A 21890-nucleotide genomic window follows, 5' to 3' on the forward strand; every position below is an offset into this window, starting at 1 on the left:
CGCTGCCTTTATAGGGTTCACAAAACCCGCCCCTGCACCGCTGGCACTGGCCGGTTCAAACGGCTCTTTTCATTCGTATTGGTTCCCTAGAGTGCCAAGCATCGTAAGCCCTCATGACGGGCTGCGGCAGCCCCTCCTCAGCCTAACCCCGCCCCTTTCCTGGTTGGGGTAGGTCTAGAGAATTTCCCCCTCCACCACCCCAAAATCTCGGCAATGATTGGACAGTGGACGAATCGGCCCCGCGCTGGGTACCAGCGAGCAGAAGTTGGGCTCGCTATCACTATAAGTTACCTGACAGAAGGAATAGCTTGCTCTGGGCGAGTTGGAACCCATAAGTCAAAGGCAGACGTCTTTCACTTATTTGCCTCACTCATGGGGCAACTGTAAAGAGCATGCTCCTTAAGGAACAAAAATTACTGCTCCAAATTGACATTTATTAAATACCTACCGTGTGTCCTGTTTGGAAACTTGACAGTCCCAAAGCAGCAGCAACATGAGTCAGCAACAGAGAACACGCCAAGATGATCCTTAAAACAACTAGGAATTCTTTATATTTTGATGTTACTATTTAGCTGTAGTGGGTGGGTAGCATGCACTAGACTAAAATAATAATCTTTCCAATTTGAGAGCCTGGTCAACGCCCGACGGTGGGGAATGGTCCCATCGCTTGCTACCAAGACTATAGGAGCAGCCCAGACCTCTGCAGCTGTTCATAACCCTTAAGTCATGACTCTTCCATCTGTCTGGGTAAATCTATCCCTGCAACAAATGCAGATACACTTGGAGGGCTCAGGAATGACTGTTTACAACATCCTAATAGGAAAGTCTTGGGCAGATGAGTGGAGGCCTTCCCATGTCCTGCATGTTTCCTTAAGGACCTCTTTTTCAGTATTTCCATAAAAATTGAACTACATTCCCCTTTGTGTAGCATCCTCCTTCTAGGTCTCCTTTCAGTTAAAGTTTGTGTTCTTGGTTAACCATTGTCCCAAGCTTTCATGAAAAGCCGGAGGTAAGTTCTCTTCTAGAAGGCATGGATGTCTTCATGTGCTTATTACCACAAAAGCATGAGGCAGGCACACCACTTGTTTTGGTTAAAATCCCACTCTTAAAAGACTGAGTCTAAATTTCCAAAACCTTAAAACAAGAGAACCTTCAAACTAATCTAGCAGTGAACATTCATGCCCTCCTCAAAAACCGTATCATTACGCACTAGGAGGTTAAGAGTGCTAGCTCATGCTTTCCTGGGAGAAATTTAAGTTTATGAGCACTAATTTCTTCATTTATAAAATGAGAATTAAACAATATCTAGACTGCTGAGAGGACTGATGAGGTAATAGATAAAGTGCTTGGCTTAACAGAAGTCATTGAAGTGACAGCCATTTTTACTATCAGACTTACTTGGACAGTAATCACATACCTTCTGACATCTAAAATTGTTTTTTGTATGTTAAAATGAGGTTTGGACTCAACTAATAGGGGGCTTTTTGGTCGAAACTTATGAATTTATACTTGCCTTACTCCCTCCACACCCGTAGAGTCTACAAGACAGGTTGGTGTAGCAAGAGCACTGCACTAGAAATCAAAAGGCCTAGGTTCTGGTTCTGCGCCCTTCTAATGTGGGACTCTTCTAGGTCATTTATACCTTTGAGCCATTTCCTTATCTGCAAAATGGGGTTAAGAGCACCTAACCTGAGTTTCTGTGAGGGCTGAACAAGATCATTTTAAGCATGTTGTGTTTGGTAAAGCTTTGAGGTACCCCACCTGGCTGCAAATCAGAATAACCCATGAGCTTTTGAGGTATACAAATGAATATTGGGCCCCACTGGAACTCTACAGAATTGGAATTTCTGGGGGTAGAGTCATGATTAAGTTAAACTGGTAAATTCTGAGATACAGCTTAGGTGAGAACATTTGCCTCAAAGATAAGGAACCAGTCCTAGGAAAACCCTTTTAACCTAATCTGATTAAGAGTAAATTCATGTAAAAAACATCTGATTAAGGCCTTTTTGACACATTCATTGTATTTTAAAGTAAAATTGCCAGAAACTTCGAGAATAACTGACCCTTTATTTACTTGTTTTTGTACTGTAACAGTTTTGACTAATATCTCTGTACTCCACTTTCTGTTGCAAGATGGAGATTTGGGATAAAACAAGTATGATATGTAGGCTCTACTATAATTAGATTTTTGCTTCAGACGACTAGATTAGTTAAAAATGAGACACTAATAAAATTACATTTCGTCCACAAGATCAATACAGATCAGGATCAAAAGACACAAAAGGATGGGGCAATTCAAACATCTACTTTTAAAATCATGAAGGCCCATCATTTCAAGAGTAATTTTAAATAATGGCTGAAAATCATTGATATTTTAAATACATATTGAGGGCTATCAATACAAACTTTGTTCCAAATTCTCAGGTTAACCTAAAAATCAAAACAGAAGACAGATGGAAATCTTATAGGGAATAACCTAACAGCTATTTCATGATCTATATAGCTGTTTTCAAACTTTTATGAAGCATAACCCACATATGTAAAAGATTAACAACAGAGCATCTGTGATTGAAACTAGGCAGAGGGTCCCAAATGCTGGCTCTACCTCCCTGCCCTTTTGCTGGCCTTTCTCTGTCCTCTTTTTGCACAACCCCAAGGTTCTGTAAGATGCAATCTTAAAACCAATGCCCTATATATCAAACTAAAAAGCTTCTGTACAGCAAAGGAAGGACACCATCAGTAGAAAAAGGCATCCTACAGTATGGGAGAATATATTCATAAATGACATATCCATTAAGGGGTTGATATCCAAATATAAAGAGCTCATGTGCCTCAACAAACAAAAAGCAAATAAGCCAATTAAAATATGGGCAGAGGAGCTATCTGAACAGACACTTCTCCAAAGAAGAAATTCAGATGGCCAATAAACACATGAAAAGATGCTCCACATTGCTAATCATCAGGGAAATGCAAATTAAAACCACAATGAGATATAACCTCAGACCAGTCAGGATGGCCACCATCCAAAAGACAAACAACAACAAATATTGGCAAGGATGTGGAGAAAGGGTAACCCTCCTACACTGCTGGTGGGAATGTAAATTAGTTCAACCACTGTGGAAAGCAGTATGGAGGTTCCTCAAAAAACTCAAAATAGAAATACCATTTGACCCAGGAATTCCACTCCTAGGAATTTACCCTAAGAATGCAGGAGCCCAGTTTGAAAAAGACATATGCACCCCTATGTTTATCGCAGCACTATTTATAATAGCCAAGAAATGGAAGCAACCTAAGTGTCCATCAGTAGATGAATGGATAAAGAAGATGTGGTACATATACACAATGGAATACTATTCAGCCATTAAGAAGAAAACAAATCCTACCATTTGTAACATGGATGGAGCTAGAGGGTATTATGCTCAGTGAAATAAGCCAGGCGGAGAAAGACAAGTACCAAATCATTTCAGTCATCTGTGGCATCTAAGAACAAAACAAAAACTGAAGGAACAAAACAGCAGCAGACTCACAGAACCCAAGAATGGACTAAGTTACCAAAGGGAAAGGGACTGGGGAGGGTGGGTGCGAAGGGAGGGATAAGGAGAAAAAGGGGCATTACAATTAGCACACATAATGTAGGGGGCAGGGCACGGGGAAGGCAGTATAGCACAGAGAAGACTAGTGACTCTATAGCATTTTACTACACTGATGGACAGTGACTGTAATGGGGTATGTGGAGGGACTTGATAATGGGGGGAATCTAGTAACCACAATGTTGCTCATGTGATTGTACATTGATACCAAAAAGAAAAAACCAATGCCCTATACATGTGTCCATTTTCACCTTTTTAAATAGTTAAGGGGAGAATGAATTGCCCATGTTCTTCATAATTTCTTTCTTTTAGCACTAAGTGCTCTTCTTCAGTTTCCCTTAGTCCCATACTGCCACTTCCCTACTATATTCAAAGTACAAGTCCTCCATTTGTAATTCAATTTAGAAAGCTTAATCATCAGCATTTCCAGGTTTTTGTAAGCCCAATATTCTCAGAATTTTCTCAAAACACAACCTATTGTTCTGAAGCAGGTGGCAAGAAATCATAATTTTAAAGATGACAGAAAATGTTTAAAGCCCTAATAATTTTCCTTTAACATGGACAGGAATCCTCTTTTTTAGATTTTTTCTGAGTGTGTTGAAGAGTTGTATGGAAGAATGCAATGTACTATTTAATCAGAATAATCGGGACGTTGCTCTTTACCACTTGTGCCTAAAGTAAATTTTAACCAAATTTTAACAAAAAGGCACTAATATAGCATGTATCTCTTGGCCCTAAAGCATCCGTTTTTGCTTTGAATGTAACTTGCTTTTCCACTGGGCAAAATATTCTGAATCCCCCATAATTTCAACCTGTCCCAATTTTTTTAAATGCCAGAGGAAAAAGGCAATATTCATGGCATTATTATTGGGTTTTATTCTATGTTGAGTCTGCAATTGGGTTTGAACCAATCTCTTAGATCAAGGTCTTTCAGTGTGATCCAATACACACATACTAGGTTGAGGTATATGAAACTGCAGACATCTTTTTGACCTACAAGGGTAACAACTGCTTATGTTCAACCATAGTTGAATACAAACTCTTGTATTTTCTATTCCTTCTATTTCATTATCAAAAGAAGATGCTGGTCATGTGCTTTGGAACTTGGCCAAGTAACAATGAATGGCCCACTGGCAAGTATTTATTTCAAGCTTCTCAATCCCAGTATTAGAGTGCTCCATAAGCATACCACTTATGTATGACTTAGCCACACATATTTACATTCTACATCCATCTCTCCTAAGGCCAAATTTAGTATGCATCTGTCCATTCTTTTCTTAGCTGTATCCTCACACACAGAAAAAGGAAGATCACAGCCACTAAGGGAGACAACCCAAGGAGTTTAAGAACTCATTTGCCATTAAACAAATAAACCGAGAGGTCTCAAATATGGAAAATGACTTGATTGTGTCTTGCTTTCTTTATTTAAAGTTAAGGTAAACAAAATAGTAGAGACACCCTCCTAAGGTCTAAGGGACCTCACGTCCCTTTTAATCTCTCTCAGTTGTAGAGAGGGAAGAGAGATTCACATCTCCCCATTATTCCCTCCTCCTAAGAGCTGAGTAAGATTGGTTTGTCTGTCCTCTTTCCCCAATTCAGTGCTACTATTTCTATTTAATAAACAAGCGAACACTCCCCTAATCCATGTGCCCTGCTCTTCTAGAGCTGAATTTAGCCTTCTTTGCAAAAGTAATTACTAAAACTACAAACATCAAGTAATTTAAAATGAAATACCCAGGAAAATGTGTGCAAATTCTCCCCTTAATATTTCAAATTCTGTAACTTATGGCAGTTAGCCACATAATATGCCCTAAAAATATGAACTGCAAAGAATTATGATAATTTTTGAACTTTAAAACTGTTTCAACAAAGGTCCCAATGGTATAGCAAATCCTAAAATGACCTTATATATAGTCATATGTCACTGCTCATAGGGAAATAACACTCCACATTCCAAATAATAAATTCCTAGCCTGTTTACTCCATTCTAATTATGTCCCATTCTGAGGAACTCTTTTCATTAGCTAACACTATACAGACCAAAGTCTCACTATAAAACATGTATTTTTCATAATACATCCAAGACTACTACTCATATCATCAACTAGATAATCTGAAGGCTGAAGCATCTTGTGGATGCGTCCTTTGGAAAGTACTAAATCATTAAAATCCTGATGATTGTTTTTCACTTATCATTAGGGCACAATTTAGTATTAAGCCCGTATTTGAAAACCTAATGAGACAAAGATTGTATTCAGTTTTTTAAAATGAACAGAAAGTTCTTGGCCTGGCCTCCTGTTTCTCACTAAATACAAGCCAATCTGTACAGATTACGGTATTCAGTTAAAGCCTCTGTGTCCTATGGCAGATCCCTTATTTCACACTGAAAATGATTTTAGAGTTCCGTATGTGAGAGGCACTGCGCTAGGCAGCTAAAACACTTTTCATTTAACTCCTCAGAGTTGTGAGGATGCCTCCCCCAAGATTGCTTCTCAATTCCGTATGGCTTTGAAAATACATTTCTGGGGGTACAGCCCAGGTATTGGTATTTTTTAAAAGCTCCTCAGGGGATTCTAATGCAAAACCACAATCTGGAATCACTGTTAGTCATATTTTAAAAGCAGCATCACTGTAATTCAAAAATAACCCTCAGGAGCACAGTTGGCCCTCTCCAACACACCAGAGCCCCACAAAGGCCCTGGAAAAACTTTTCAACCAGCCTTCCTCAAAACTTGGGATTTCACTGACTACTGACCTTGTGGTATTACCTCCTGCATAATTCACACACTTTGACCCCTTTGACCCAAGTCTCCCATTTCTCCTCAAACTGTTTACTCCTTCCATCAGCCATTCAATCTCATCCCCTTAGGTGGATTGTAATCTGACCATCAGATTAAAGTAATTCCCATGAAAACATGACCAAGAAAAACAATGAACCAAATAACTTGACACTCCTACTTCTGAAGAGTTAATACCTTTTGTTTTGGCCTCAAGCAGGTTGTATGAATACCAAGGTTGCTTGAGAATAAAAATTCTCTCATCTCCCTAAAGAGAACAGTGCTCACTTAGATACTATTTGCTACTTTTAGGATATAAGCAATGTGATCGCAGCCTGAGTTTAGCTAAATTGGTGGAATGGTTAACCAAAATGGCAGTGTTAAACTCTCATCATTTGAATCTCCCCTTGCATGCCAGAAAAATTAAAATGCAAAAATTACTTTCAGCATTTTCAACAATTACTTATTTTCAAGTGTTTTTTTAAAAGTTCTTGATAAATTTTTCCACAGAATATTTACCTTCTTGGTAGCAATTTACATCAATAGGGCAAGAGCTAACGATCAAGAAAAGTTCATTTAAGAACAGAAATAAGGCTAATCTTAAGTAGTTTATACACTGACACATAAGCTACAACATTCTACATTATGAAACAGTACCCTTTGCACACATTTCCGTCTGGCTTTTTTAATTCTACCTAGTTTTTCTACTGTGCAAGATCTTAAAAGTTTATCTTCCCCCACAATGGCAAAAGTTGAGACACAACGTTAGTAAATTCTTGATTAAACAAGAGATCAATTCAAGACCTCTTCCACAATAAAGTTCTCTGGCTTCAATTTCAATCCTAACTTCAATTTTTAGGACAGCACAAAATTTCAGTATTACCTAGACAACATGTGAAGAGAAAAATACACTTACAGTACCTAAATACTCTTGGGGAACAGGCTTCTTCCTACAATTTCACAATTTAGACTGTAAAAATAGGTTGATTGGTAACATTAGACATAAAGGAAAATAGGTTATGATTCAAGATTAACCTGTATACAGAGCCAAAAATCTGTAAATTCCTGCTGTGACTGGGAAAGCTCATTCACTGTAGAAACAGCAAATGAAAAACGGCCGTATGGCAATAGAGTGAAATCAAGTGAATGACAAAAGCATGATAGTACCTGGGAATTCGATCAAAAAAGACCACACTGAATGGTAGCAGAGTGGGAATTTGGCTTCTCAAGAACCAGTACTGGAGAACTGAAATCAGGAAACTTACTCTCTAGTCCTATAACCATCTGGCTGTCTGACAACCCTCTGCACTTTTGCTGCCTCATCTCTCAAACAGGGGTTAGAATCAGATAATCTTCATCTTTTCAGCTCTAATATTCTATTTATTGGCTCTATAGCTACTACCTTTCCCCATACGTCTGAATTTTAAAACAGTGGCCTGCACATGTAAAGCTATAAGAGTAGATATATGCAGATGAACATTTTCTATCCCTCAACATTCTCAAATATTAACAAAGACTCTATTTTAGGTTAAGGAGCATTCACTCATCAAAGTGAGGGCTACAATGGGTAAGTAATCTTAATCAGCAGTTAACAAATCAGAACTTTTCCTAGTTGCATGTATTAACCCACTCTGCCTCTGGTTACAGAAAATAACATTTGGGAGTAAACCCACATTATGACCCAAATTTTTTTGCTAGTAAAGTTGCATATTTGGAACTGCCTAAACAAAGAGGCTGAAACATCCATTGCTAGTCATTTATGTAACTGTTTTGTATCAGTCTGTCAGAAATGCAACTTAGCTTTATTCCTTGAAACATTACCTCTAATAGGCCCATTCATGTTTTCTAAGGTTTAACTTTCTATTTAAAACTCCTCAAAATAAAGAAAAAAGCTCATTTTAAACAAGAAGTTTATTTAAACAACAAGACGCTTGACTTGAAGGGAAAACTATCTAGGATTCATTTCTTTTAGAGTAATTTATCCCTACTTAAAGACAGATTGCCCTACATGTAACAGCTACGTACAAAAAAGTTATAAAATTGTCCTTGGTTTTACAATGATAAATGAGAAACATAAAAATTCTCCAATTGAACAAGGTATGCAAGGTTTTTTAGGTTGTTCCTTTTTGTTGTTGTTGTTTAACAGTGAAAACAAAATAACTTACTGGAATATAAAGATAAGAGCTGAATGAGCATGCCGCTAATGGAGAAAGGGAGTATTTTCACAGAGCCAGTATTTTTCCCCATCCCATCTCCATTTGATGTTGATCAAACATACTATATTGGCCATTTAGTTAAAAAAAAAAATGCAATATGCTTGTGCACATACACAGTTACTTTATGTACAATAAAGGAATGGGGAAGGGGAAAATGAAAGAATAGAGAAAACTATACTGTAGTAGTCAGGACGTGGTAGAACCAAATTGTGGTTTTCTAATTGCGAATGTCTTCTTGGTCTGTTGGAACAGAGTTCTGGAGTAAAGTAGCAAGTTCCCTTTTTAGTAGACACCTCCTGTCTGCTGCTGGAACACATCAATTGTATCTTCATCCTCCATTTCCAACTAGCATAAAAGAGAAAGAAAATTGAAAGCCACTGATTTATAATCAGCTCTTAAAATTTCTAACTATCAGACTTAAATGTCCTGAAAAACTGTGCAAGTTCCACCCAATTACAGTGTTCATTATTTTAGACATCCCACAGCTTAATGTAGCATCAGACTTAAGGTTTAAGTTAATTTTTCGTTTGGTCTTCTTTTTAATTCTTCTTTTTCATGAAGATTATAAAAAATTTAGTTTTTAAGTTAAAAAGCTGAATATGTCCATGAGTTAAATCACCTCACTTTTAATTACTGAAAATAAGAATATGTGGGAAGCATCTCACTGAGATGTTATGTTACTTAGATAAGCAAAAAGCTGGATACAATCTAAATTTCAATAGAAATCCAAAGAAATATGGTATATGCATACATGACATACGATGTAGCCGTTTCTAAAACATAAGTAGATTTACATGTACAGAAACAGAAAGATACCTAAGATAAAGAATTAGCCTAAAACAATCTTAAAACAAGGCAACAAAACAGTTTATAGTATGATTACATTTGGTTTTTTTTAAAAGATTGTGTGAAAAATGAATATAGCCCTGCCTACGTACAACATAGCAGTTACCTCTGTGGAGTAAGGGAAGGGAAATAGGCGAGAAAATACTTGTTTTAAAACTAATTTAAAAATTAAAATGCTATTTACAAATTATGTCTCTAAGGTTCACTACCCACACATTACACATAAATAATTATGTTGACAGTAGGAAGGTCTCAGTACATATGGCAACACTAATGTAAATAAACCTTTTAACAGTTTATTATGCTGGTAATTACCCTTGGAAAAAATCTTTCTACAAACTGGTAATTCTGAAGATGAAACAAGAACCTTGGGCACCTAAAATAAAGCCAAGAAAGGGAACTGTTTCTAACAAAATATACTAAAAGTAGGGCTAAGGCATTAAAATATTAATGACTAAGCCCCAATTTCCTCTTTTGTAGAACAGAATAGCATTCAGTTATAACTAAATGAGTTAAAAGAAAGTATTTAACAGAATGATAGGCACATAATTATATTACAATTAAAATTGGCTGCTAAGATGTTCTAATTTAATCACAATTCTGCTCTTTAATAAATATTGGGAGAACAATTCTAAAATGTACCAATTTCATTCTAAAATGGGTTCAATTCCAAATTCAATTTGAAGATATTTTAATGCAGTTCTCAACAAATCCTCCTCACAGTTTAATACATGCAACTAGCACAGAAGCAAAGTGCTAGAACCTCTTTTTGGTAGTGGGTAAAGGCTTCAAAAGACAGGAAATACATTCTAATCATCAGCATTTAGAATATTGGGTTCTTTCTATTCTTTTAAAACCATAAAAACAGGTCTTCAGCCAATGTTAAATTTTATAGTGAAACTTTAAAAGCTTTCGATCACTGAGAGCTTTCTTTCTCCCTGTCATTCAAGAGAATTCAACTCCTCCTTGTGGCTATGTCTATAATTGCTTCTTAAAGACTCACAAAGCGAAATTTCTTCCAAAATATTCTTTCCTCCAGTACAACTTGACATTTCAAACTTTTGAAGATTTTCAACAAAGCCACAATCTGGTTATACCGCTTCACTCATATTTATCATATTTACCACTTTCTAGTTTTTATGGGGTAGTAAAACAAATTCAAAGGTTAAAGGCCTCCAATTTAAATTTCTATCAAAAAATTTTCCCCCAAAACTTTAAATCTCAAGTGGAATTTAAGAAGGTAGAAAGACAGACAATGAGCTTCTGCCACAGAAGCCAGCCCAGTCAATCCCTTACAAAGTAACAGAACAACTGAAGTGCTTGCTGCATAGAGAGATTAAGAGATCAGATAGCATTACCTTTTGTAGTTAGGGGTTTGAAAAGCCACCTATTACAGAAAGCGCTGCCTGTCAAACTAAGCTATCAAGAGACTACAGCTAGAGCCATCAGTTACCTTTAGTTCACAAGGACAGGTAAAAGAGAATTCAGCATGAAGAGCTAAAATGTTCAGGATCAAGAGCCAACCAATGCCTGGTGGGGAACCCTGAGTATGCTCAAGAGCTGCAGCAACAATAACAAAAGGAAAAAAACATTCTAACAAAAAAGGAGTTTTATTTATTTTTCCAAATGCTGGCAATAAGGAAAATATGGATTCAAGTAACCAAATGACCAATTAGTTTTAGTAAGTGATAAAACAGTTATTTAAAAACCACTGGCATTTCTGCAATCTATTCCTGTTTTTCTTTCTGTTCCCCTTTGGTCATACTGTAAACAGCTCTGAACTCTGGTAAAAACTATATTCAATGTCTAAAAGTTCACAAATTAATAAAGCTGTTAGGAGAACTACAAAAACACGGATTTTTCTAGCTAGAACAAAGATTTTTACCTGTGCAGGTGTGTCTGTTTCATTGATTGGCTGCCCGTCAAATCGGAATCTGATCTGCCTCATTGACAAACCCTGAAAGAGTTTAAAAGCAGTAAAAATGAGAATAAATAAATAAATAAAACTATATGCATGAATAGCTATGAATACATTAAAAGAGACCTCTAAGAATCAAAATGCTAACATTTGTATGAGGGTAAAAGATTTGGGGTGATTTTTACTTTATGTCTTGATTTTTTTCAGAAAATTATTTCAACGTCTTTTTTAAAATGTTGTCTTGCTTTTGAGACCATAGCTACGCCAAGCTTGAATATATCACATCTTGAGTCACATAGTGCGTTTATAAAAGAGTTAAATACTTACAGGAAATTTTAAAGTAACAGATACAGCAACATTCCTCAATGCATGTTCAAGAGTTCTCCAGAAGAGTAACACCTTTAACAATGAAAACTAGAAATCACCTAAAAAGGTGTAATGACTAAACTTTGCATGGAAGTTACTTTACGTACAGTTCTAGGCAAACAGTTCCTACCATTATGCAAAAGTAACTTATGCCCCAATACAACACAATGCTAGGCAGACCACAGGCATTCAACAAGTTCTTATCCTTGGGCAGTCAGGATATTTTCACCATAACTGTCCTAAAACTATCCATTAAGACCACAAATCCCACCCATAAATTTCCTGGACTACCTCAAAAGAAGCACCTGCTTTTTAATTTCCTTCATAGAACTTACCCAAACCTGCAATATTCGTTAATCTCTCACTAGAAAATGAGTTCCAGGAGGGATAGGAACCTAGACTATCTTGGTTACAACGTATCCCTTGCACTTAGCAGGTGCTAAATTACTGATGGAATAAAATGGATGAAAAGCATGTTCATCAAACTATGTTTTTTTATTTAAAAATACAGCGAAAGCTCCTAAGTTGGGGAGAAGTATAACTACAAAAAGGTGATTTTAAAATTACAATTCTAGAGTTTAGCTTCAAGAAACTTTTATACCTTTATGGAGATAAATAGGCCTACACCACTGTCCTTCTGCAACGGGGATTACAGTGTTTTACTAATCAAACATTACATCACACAGGCACGGGGCAAAGCGGAAAGGAGCAAAGCAACAAAGCTGTTAATCAACAGATAACTGTAGCCAAATGACAATAAAGGAAAAGTATCTCTGGAGGTATGTTGTGGCTATATTAACATGAAAAATAGCTAAGAAGCATCTTACAAAATCACATTTGTTGTCATGCTCAAATTACAAACTATAATTATGGTTACACAAACTCCCTGCTTCAATTGGTAAGAGAAAAACTGAGTTCCTAGAACTAAAAATATTAACAATGTGCTCAATAAAGAGCTGTATAACACATATATTCCTTGATTTAACAAAGTTCACTGAATAAGTCTTTAAAACTATGTGTAATGTGAAAATCCCATTGCTTTCCTTTAAAAACTCTATAGTCTTTGACTCCTACCACTTTTGGATTGTCTTGAATACATGTAATCCTCCATCAGGTAGGTGACATACATAATCTTAACTCATGCTTCAAGATGTTCAAATTTAACTTGCTATTATACAAAGCAACTAATAATTAAATGCCAAGCCATTAATTACTAAGTATTACAGATCTGCAAACGCTACATTCAAGACTCCTTGCTTCAACAAAATACTACATACCTCCTGCTACATACTGGGTTCTTCACTACATCCACTGATAAGGTGATAAGGTCAGTGTTACGCTTTTTATAACAAAGGTGGGAAAGACGGCAAGGCCAACAGAACACAAGCAAACTGTGTTCCTTTACTGCTACTTGTCTTTATGCTGTTCCTTTTCAGTAAAAGCTATTTTGCTAATCAATAGTCCAAAATTTAGGAAACCTGCCTGTTAAGATTCTACAAATCATGTAAATTCAAACAATGAATTTATATTAAACTAGTATTTGGGTTCTCTCTTCAGTAAAAATATCTTCTCTGAGCTTTAGAATTGTGCCCTGGAAGTCACTTGAGATGATCTCTTTGGTGTCCCATTTCTTCATTTCACAAAAATGGATTTGGACTAAACCAATGAATCTGTAGCTCTCTGAAACTACCTGATACTCCATGAAATAATCTGTTGGAATAAATCCACACTAGAATGTAGTACTCAGTTAGCTGAAAGCTATGCAGCTGACAGTGGGCAAACTGTCAAATTCTACACATGTATGAAAACTTAACTTATCCAACCTCTGGAGTTACTAGTTAGAATGTTCTTTTAACATTGTACAAGCCATTTACTGAACATGTTTTATATGTCCAATACTCTAGACTCTACAGAAATAATGAACAAAAAGTACCTATGCTCATGGAGCTTACCTTTCAGTAGAGATAAATATATAGTGATCAATGTATAAAACCAACCAAAACAAAAAAAGTGAAAAAGATTGAATGATGGGAGCAAGGGCACTCTGAATTGATCAGAGAAGCCTCTCAAGTAGTAACAGAGCAAGAGTGGAATATAATGGTTGAGGGCTTAGCACCATCCAATACAAATTTGTGAATCACATATACAATTTTGCATTATCTAGCTGTCACATTAAAAGTCAGAGGGGTAAAATCTTAATGTTTTAACTCAACATAGTCAAAATACTATTATTTCAACATGTAATCAACATTTTAAATTAGATTTTATTTTCATACTTAGTTTTCAAAATCAGGCATATAATATACAGCACATCTAAATGTGGACTAGCCACATGTGGCTTGTAGCTACTGTACTAGACTGAACAGGTTTAGGTAGAGAACAGAATTTGCTAATGGAGTCTATATGCATTGTGAAAAGTGAGCAAGGTTTTGACCTTACAACTAGATATAGAATGGTGTTGAATGGTGACATCAGCCAAAGATTTCTAGAGTAGAATCAAGGGTTCTCTTTTGCATATTCAGTCTCAGATGCCTGTCAGACATCCACTCTGCAAATCATATTCATTAGAAGTCTGAGCATTCAATTAATCTTGATAGGAACGCCTTAGTCAAGAATCCTCAAATGCCAAAAACTTTATGCAAATTAGACTGGGTGTTTTAGATATTTGATAACCTGTAGGTACACTTAAAAAAAAACAGGGAATTAATCCAATTAGGTGGTATTTTAACTCCCTCTTCTTCAGCATGTGAGAAACCACTGGAAAACAGGTATCGTTTCACTCAAAAATCCAAGGTTAGTCCCAATTTAAGAGGAAAATGGGACCTTTCCAAATTCTTCCTAGGTAACTTCAAGTCATATTTGCATTCCAAGAAATATTCAGTGGAATTTTATTTTTTATGGATTACCAATGCTTCTTTTCCTCCAGTACAAATTAAGAGTGGCCCCAACAAGTTTAGTCAAATACAGCCTTAAACTTAATACAAGGAAAATTTTATTTACACTGAGTAATATACTAAATTTAACAGAGCATGAAAACTCAAATTTATTGACTGACCCATTAATTCGATTTTATAGGACAATCTCCTATAAGGACAATCTGGAATAGAGAGGATGCGTTTTGCTTTTCTGATACATAGGATAGTGCCCAGCACGTGGCAGGAATCTGATAAATACCAAATAAATAAAAAGCTCTTTTGGGCTCCTGCAAGAATACAGAAGTCTTAAATATGACCATTTAAAATGGATAGAGGGTACCAATAGCTATATATAGTAAAATATTAATGGTTGAATCTACGTGGTGGGCACATGGGTAGGTAAAGTTCAAGTTTGCTCTATGTCTATGTTTAAAAATAGGACCATTTAAAAGCTAAAACTTACTAGTAATTAACGTTAAGTTATGCGGACAATTTTGTTGAAAACCACCAAATCTAAGCATGAATTTGTTGTGTATAAGGTTTTGCTACGTAAAAGCTTTACAGAATGACTACATTTTTCAACTCCCCTGTAACCTGAAGGGACAATAATGTTCAAATATGGAAAATGCAAGTATAAAAATTCTTTAATATAATTAGTAAATACATATTTATTAATTCTTAGAGGTAGTTCACCAAAACTCTTCAAGGAAAAGTACACTGAAGAGTATAATCTTTGTAAGGAACTCTTAAATTCACACATTAAGAATTATAAAACACAATAGTCTCTTATTATGTTATTTAAAAAATCAGGGATAAAATAAAACTTCAAACTTAAAAAGTAGTTTATAGCTTCAGTTTTTTTTCAAACACCTTATGGTTCATGGAAGAAGCCTAAGTATTAACTCAATTTCCTAACATCTGTAGTTTTAAGACTTACTCTATTTTGAGTTTATTTTTAGGACAACTCACAATGTAATAAAGTTCTTTTAGTCTACAAGATGATGTTTGCAACAGGGTTGAACAAGAACACTATGCCAGGTTACTGTTGGATTAACAGATATAATAAGGTATCAGTTCTTGTAATACTTGCAAAAGTAATCTTTAAAGTTGCCTTTGCATAGTTGCAGACTCAACAACATAACAGCAAGTTTCTTTGTCTTTGTTAAAGCTAGCATTTACCTCCCAGTAAAGCTAGCATTTATCTCCCAGTTACCTCCCAGCATTTTACTTCCTCTTCTTGATGTCTATTTACTATTTTCTGAATAAAATGCAAAAGTCCTTAAAATACAGGTATGTTAAAATATATATAGGAATGTTTATGCTTGGCTCAGGTGGTTAAATTTCTTGACCTCTGCTGTTAGTGTAAAAAGAAAATACTACAATTTCACATCCTTCAGGAAAGCTGCAATGTCCTTCAACTCACTTATTTCCAAATTGGTTAAAATATTCAAAATTGTTTTGACACAAAATGTTAAATGGATAAAAAAGAGCCTGACAAAAAATTCTACCCAATTCATTCTTCTTTTCTTATTAAAGTAAAATTGCACGCCCTTAGGAATAAGCCACATGTGAATATAATGTGATGCATTTCTTGCATAGGACTAGAATCATATACAATATTAACCAAACCACCCTAAGAGTATTCACGAAGAATCAATATACCAAGTGTATGATTAAACTGATCTGTCAAGCACATGAGCACATATTCATTCTACCAAAGATAATCTATTGTAATATTATACTTAGTCTATTTCTAGTCTCAAAAAAAAGGGTGTTTTAAAAATAAGTTTTATTTAGTGGAAGTACACATCAGTTCCTCACCTGTCGTTCACAATAGGCTTTCATTAGTTTACTAAGTGGTGTATGCCTCTTAATCTTAAACTGCACCACAGAACCATCCTGACCCGCCACCTTCAAATTAATATGATCGTTGTTCTCAGTCTTGACTCCTTCCTGTTGGAAGAAAAATAAAAGTGTAATTTGGAAAATGTGAAAAACAAACACCTTTTAAAGCAGCAGTAGCCCAAGTTTCTTCAGAAATCAACAGGTTTCTCACTCTTTATGATAAAAGAGCATACAGCTGTTTCAGCAGTTGAAATCAGTCTAAAAGATGAGAAATCCTGGAGCAACAATACTAAATAGCTGTCACAGAAACGGTAGAGAAACCTACACACAATACTATCAGTGGCAACTACCGATTTTTAAAGCTGGGTCCCACTCGATTTACTGCAATGCTCTCTTGAATCTTAATTTTCTAAAATGGCACATTTTAGATCACTCTCAGAATCTACCCTTCCCCTAAAAAGATTTTAAAAACCTGTCTCTTTTCAAAGTTCTTTAAATACAGAATGCAAGAAAAAAAATCTAGAGTATGCAATTCAAAACTGATTACAATTCTCGTTAAAAAAATCACCAAACTCACCTTCTCTAACTACATAAAACTGAGGAATATCCTTACATTCTCTCTGAAGAGAGGTAAGTAACTCACAACCACGGTTAATGGTCCCTCCATCAGCAACTTTTTAATTTTTAGTTAAAAGCTCTGTTTTTCCCCCTCCCCTTTGTTGTCATGGGTCAAATGGCAGTTTTATTCCAAGTCTTCCTTGTAGATTTCAACCCAATCTGAAGTTCGTCAAAATCAAATACAGAAGCAATTCCGTAGCCCCTAACGGGGGGCGGGTGGGGGGAGGGCTGTCACAAATCAAACCAAAATAAAGTCCCGTACGCCAGGAAAAAGTCCCATCCCTCACTGCAAGACCGGTGTGGTGCCTCAAAACACGCGTTAAAAAGTTCAGCCCTTCATAGTCTCTCTGCTCGTACATCTGCCTCCAACTTCTCGAAACCACACGGTCTCCGCAGGTTAGGGGTTATTTGGCACCCAAGGAAAAGTCCCTGCCCATCCCCCCGGGACCCTGAGGCCATGAGAATGGGAAATACTCCCAGGAATGCCCCAACCCCCGGCCCCTCACGACGGCCGGAAGGTAACCCCTCGGCACCCATTGATTCGCCCTGAGCCCTCACCCGCGCAGCTCGGCCCGGGGTCCCCAGATGCCCGCGGCCCCCACCTCCGAGGAGGGAAGCCCCGGACGGAAGGAACTCCCAGCCACCGCGGGGGTCACAACACCCGCCGCGAGTTGTCGCGGGGTCCGCGGATACCGCGCGCCCTAACGTCTTCCTCACGCGCGCCCGGCCGTCCGGGCCCGAGAAGCCCAGCTCGCGGCCGGTGGGCCCGCGGGCGTTCGCGATCCGCCCGCCCAACTCGCGCCCGGCGCGCACTCTGAGGCGGTCGGGGGCGGGGGAGACGGCGGGGCCTCCTCCAGCGCGGGAGGGAGGAAGAGGGGAGGGAGGAAAATGGCGCGGAGCGCCGGGGCCTGAGCTGCGGCCGCCCCGTAGGGGGCCCAGGAAGGCGCGAGGAGCCCTCCGCAGGCTCGGGCCGGACCCTGGCCCGCGCCGTGACCCCGTCCGCGCGGCGAGGCGAGGAGGCCGGCGCCGAGCTCACCTTGGGCTTTTCGTCGGCCATGATGAGCGCCCGAGTCTCCTCAACTGCTGCTTCACAAAAGAGGTACCAGGTCCGCACCGAACGAGCACACAAGCAGCACCAGGAGCGGCAGAAGGAGGCGGCAGCGGTGGAGGAGGGAGAGGGCGCGCGCACGTCGTGCGCTCCCTCCCCCCACCCTGCGTGCGCGAGCACGAGCCGCCAGGGCCTCTCATTGGTTGCCGCTTCGCGGGAGCGCGCAACGCTTACATAACCACCCCCACCCCCCGCCCCGCGCCACCCCGGCCCGGGCCAGGCGCCTGCCAGGCCGGCGGGAAGAAGCGCGGACACGCGCACCCGGCCCTCCGCGGGGGCGCGCCTGGCTCTGGGCGGGGCTGTATTGTCCTTCTGTGGTGGAGCTTAATCAAAATGGCTTCCAGCTGGTCCTCAGTGGGGATCGGGAGACTTGAGGCCTAGACGTGAGACACTGGCCGGGCAAACCAGGCTGACGAGACAAGAAAGGGGGAGCCTAAATCAAAGCCCCAGCATGAGGTTCTCGAAAAAAACCTTATTCAGTGGCCCAGATGCACCTTTCCCCACGGTTGGAGGAACATCACACTTCTTCTGGGTCAGCCTCTCATCCTTCTAATTTTAAAGCTTCAGCCTCAGCCCAGTTCCCACCAGGCTCTTACCTCAGTGAAGTATTTTCATCCTGCTGGTAACTCTACAGTTTGACTAGCTGACGGAAAATATTCATTCTACAAACTCCTAACTCATGGCCTGGCTCCCAACTTCCAAGAGGAAACAGTCCATCAGAGAGAGCTACCTGATACCAAGTTTCCAATGCAGTCGTTCATTTCCCCCTTCCCTCGGGATAAAAAACTGAAGTAGGTCCCTCCTGTCTTAGGAACAATCCTGACATCTGTGCGGTGGATTCGTCCGGCTCCCCTCCTTGGTTTATTGGTTATTTCCTTTATCCCTGTATTCTCTCCCACCCCTCCAGTTGCATAGGAAAAGGCTCAATTCTGTTTCCTTCTTAAGTTACCACCATGTCTTTCTCCATTCTTGGCCAAGCATCTTGAAAACATGTCCATGTTCACTCCCTCACCTCCCCACTCATCTCACTGGAATCTGGTGCTGTCCCCAAAGCTCCGCTGAAACTGCCCTCTACAAGGTCACCGCATCTTCTTTGCTGCATCTCGTGTGCTTCCAGTTCGTCCCTCTTGAATTCCCTCCCTGTGACTTTGGGCTGTGACTCTGGCCTGTCCTTGATACCTTTTCAATTTTTACTTCCTCAGCCTGTTCCTTAAATGTTTGTAGGGCTTTGTTCTAGACCCTTTTCTCTTATTCTGTTCCCTCTCTGGGGATGATTTCACCCATTTCCATTAACATTTATTTGCTAATGATTCTCAAATCTGTATTTCTAATCTAGATCTTTCTCGGAGCTTCCAACCTATAAATCCAACAACTGCTAAACATGTCCACTTGTATGTCCCAGAGGCACCTCAAACTCAACTAAAATTCCTCACTTTACTGTCTAGACCTTTGACCTTCGAGTTCCAGGTTCACTGAATGGCACTCCCTTACAACATTGCTCCAAGCCAGAAAGCCAGGGGACATTTTTGACTCCTTCCTGTCCTTCACACACTCCCTTTACAATCAACTTTCGACTCTTGTTTATTCCACCTTATAAATAAATACCTACCAAATCTGTACTTCTTTTCAGACTCTGTCCAGTCTCTGGGCTAGGCTGCATTTGCTGGGCTTCCAGCTTGTCCTCCATGCGGAAGAGGAGCCTTAAAGTCTTCCGTGTAAGACAGGCCAAAGAAGACAGATGGATCAGGGAAGACAGGAGAAGCCCAAGTTCAAGTCAGCTCTCCTCAGGCTACTGCAATAGCCTTCTAATTGGTGTTTTTGTGTTAAGGTATGTCCTGTTTGTGACTGAGTATTTAAGTGAATTAGAATCATCTATGGTGCTGGCTTCAATGCATATTCTTGGGCAGTGTGGTTCTGGGATCCCCCTTTTTAACAAGCTTTGCTGGTGATTCTTGAGAACACTAAAGTCTGAAAAACACAAACCATTGTAAAATAAAAATGAAATAAAAGAAGTTTCTGCCACTCCTTGTTTCAGTGGCAATCGTCTGCCTTACAAGATAAAGTACAAAATTCTTATGAGACCTAGAAGGCCCTTTGAGACCTAATCCAGGCTAACCATCCTAGCTCTTCCTCGGCATTTCCTCCTGTAAGCCTCTGCTTTGCTCATATTCAGTTAGGATTCTTGGATGTACCTGCTCTCTCAGTTCTAAGCTTTTGTCCATTGTAGGTGCTCAAAGATTCACTAAATGAGTGAATAAATTGAAACTATCACTATGCATAAGGTCCTGTGCAAGGTAGGCATTGGGCAGACAAAGTCCCTGACTCAAATAACCTATAATTTGGTGGGGCATGGGGTGTGGGGAGGGGTGAAGTGTAGGAAATACACAAGAAGTGAAAGGGAAAGAGAACCTACTGCCCTGTCAGGCACTGAGTGGGTAATTACTAATATTAGCTCATTTTCTCCTTATACAAACCTTCCCAGTAGGTGTAGTATTTACTTGCTACTGAGGCTCAAAGGAGTTAAGTAACTTGCCCAATATCACACAACTGGCAAGTACTGTTGGTTGAGCTCCTACTGTATGCCAAGGAATGAACCTGTTGGGTACTATACCAGCTACTGCAGAAAAAGAGAAAGAGATGCTACCCTTGATGGGCTGAACCCAGGTCTTCTGTTGCCATCAAATGCTTTCCCAGCCTCGTAGGACTGCAGAACCATCAAAGAGGAATATGTCATGTTACACTTATCCTCATCAAAATATGGGGGCCTCCAATAATCAAATGGTTGTTTAGTCACTAGCTTCTGGTAACAGGTGTGTCCTACAATATCCCCATCACCCCCATCTCCATAGTTATGCCGAATTACAAAATCACTTTCAGGCAATTCCTGTAAGTAGTTAAGCATATTCAAATGTGTGTGTGTGAGCAATGTATACTCCAATAGCAAACTGGCATTCTGTGAGCTGAGCCTAAGGTATCTACTAAAATCTTATACTGACTCTCCAATTTCCAGAAAAAAAATTATGAAAAGCTGGAAATTCCCCAATATAAAGTTTCTCCCTCCATGATTTTTATGCAGGTGGGAAGGAGATTGGTTGTGCACCAGAAAAGGGTGCTTTGGAAAAAGAAAGTGCAAGGAATAGTATAAACAGAAAAGAACAATGACAATGCTAATTGAGTAATTATTATGTGGGGATCCTATGCTAAACCCTTAATCCTCACAAAGTCTCTATTATTATCCCCATTTTGCAGATGAAGAAAGTGAGACTTAAAGGGGTTGGGCAACTTGGTCACCCAGCTTGAAGTGGCAGAGCCAGTATCATACTGAACTCAGGCTTTCTGACTCAGAGTCCACCATTTAATTACCGCAGGACTGCAAACAGGCCCCTGTGGGTTGCCAAGAGAAAACATGAAGAAAAAAATCCTACAATAGTACCAGGAGCACCAGTTAAATTGTTTTGACTTAAGTTTTTGTTTGGTTGTCTCTCTCAGCAGAATGAAATGCTATGAAAGCAGATAATATTCTTGTAACAGTTGTATTCCCAGCACTTAGTTCCTGGACCCCATTGGAGAGTGAAGGAATGAATGAGGCGAGAATTGTTCAGGGGGCAGTTCTCACCATTAGGAGTTAACTAGGAACTTGGGCAAGAAAGGTCTAATTCCTCTAGAAATCTAATTAAATAGCAAAAATCAG

At 38.9% G+C, this 21890-nt stretch overlaps 2 protein-coding genes across 3 annotated transcripts in view; one reads left to right on the top strand and one right to left on the bottom strand.

Moving 5' to 3' along the window:
- Positions 1-8260: 8260 nt before the first annotated feature.
- Positions 8261-18317, bottom strand: SUMO2 (small ubiquitin like modifier 2). The gene is made up of 4 exons (XM_036899975.2): positions 18128-18317; positions 16450-16581; positions 11315-11386; positions 8261-8928 (listed from the first exon to the last, which is right to left on the bottom strand). Exons 1-4 carry the CDS (start codon positions 18146-18148, stop codon positions 8866-8868), a joined length of 288 nt encoding a protein of 95 aa, XP_036755870.1. The 5' UTR covers positions 18149-18317; the 3' UTR covers positions 8261-8865.
- Positions 18318-18490: 173 nt separating this feature from the next.
- Positions 18491-21890, top strand: part of NUP85 (nucleoporin 85) — a 32584-nt gene continuing 29184 nt past the window's right edge. For both annotated transcript variants that reach the window (XM_036899962.2, XM_036899964.2), the window contains exons 1-2: positions 18491-18990; positions 19830-20027. The gene's annotated coding sequence lies outside the window, so the exon portion shown is untranslated. The remainder of the gene's footprint in view (positions 18991-19829; positions 20028-21890) is intronic.

This window comes from Manis pentadactyla, chromosome 4, assembly GCF_030020395.1.
Source record: "Manis pentadactyla isolate mManPen7 chromosome 4, mManPen7.hap1, whole genome shotgun sequence".
In the NCBI taxonomy this organism is placed as follows: domain Eukaryota; kingdom Metazoa; phylum Chordata; class Mammalia; order Pholidota; family Manidae; genus Manis; species Manis pentadactyla.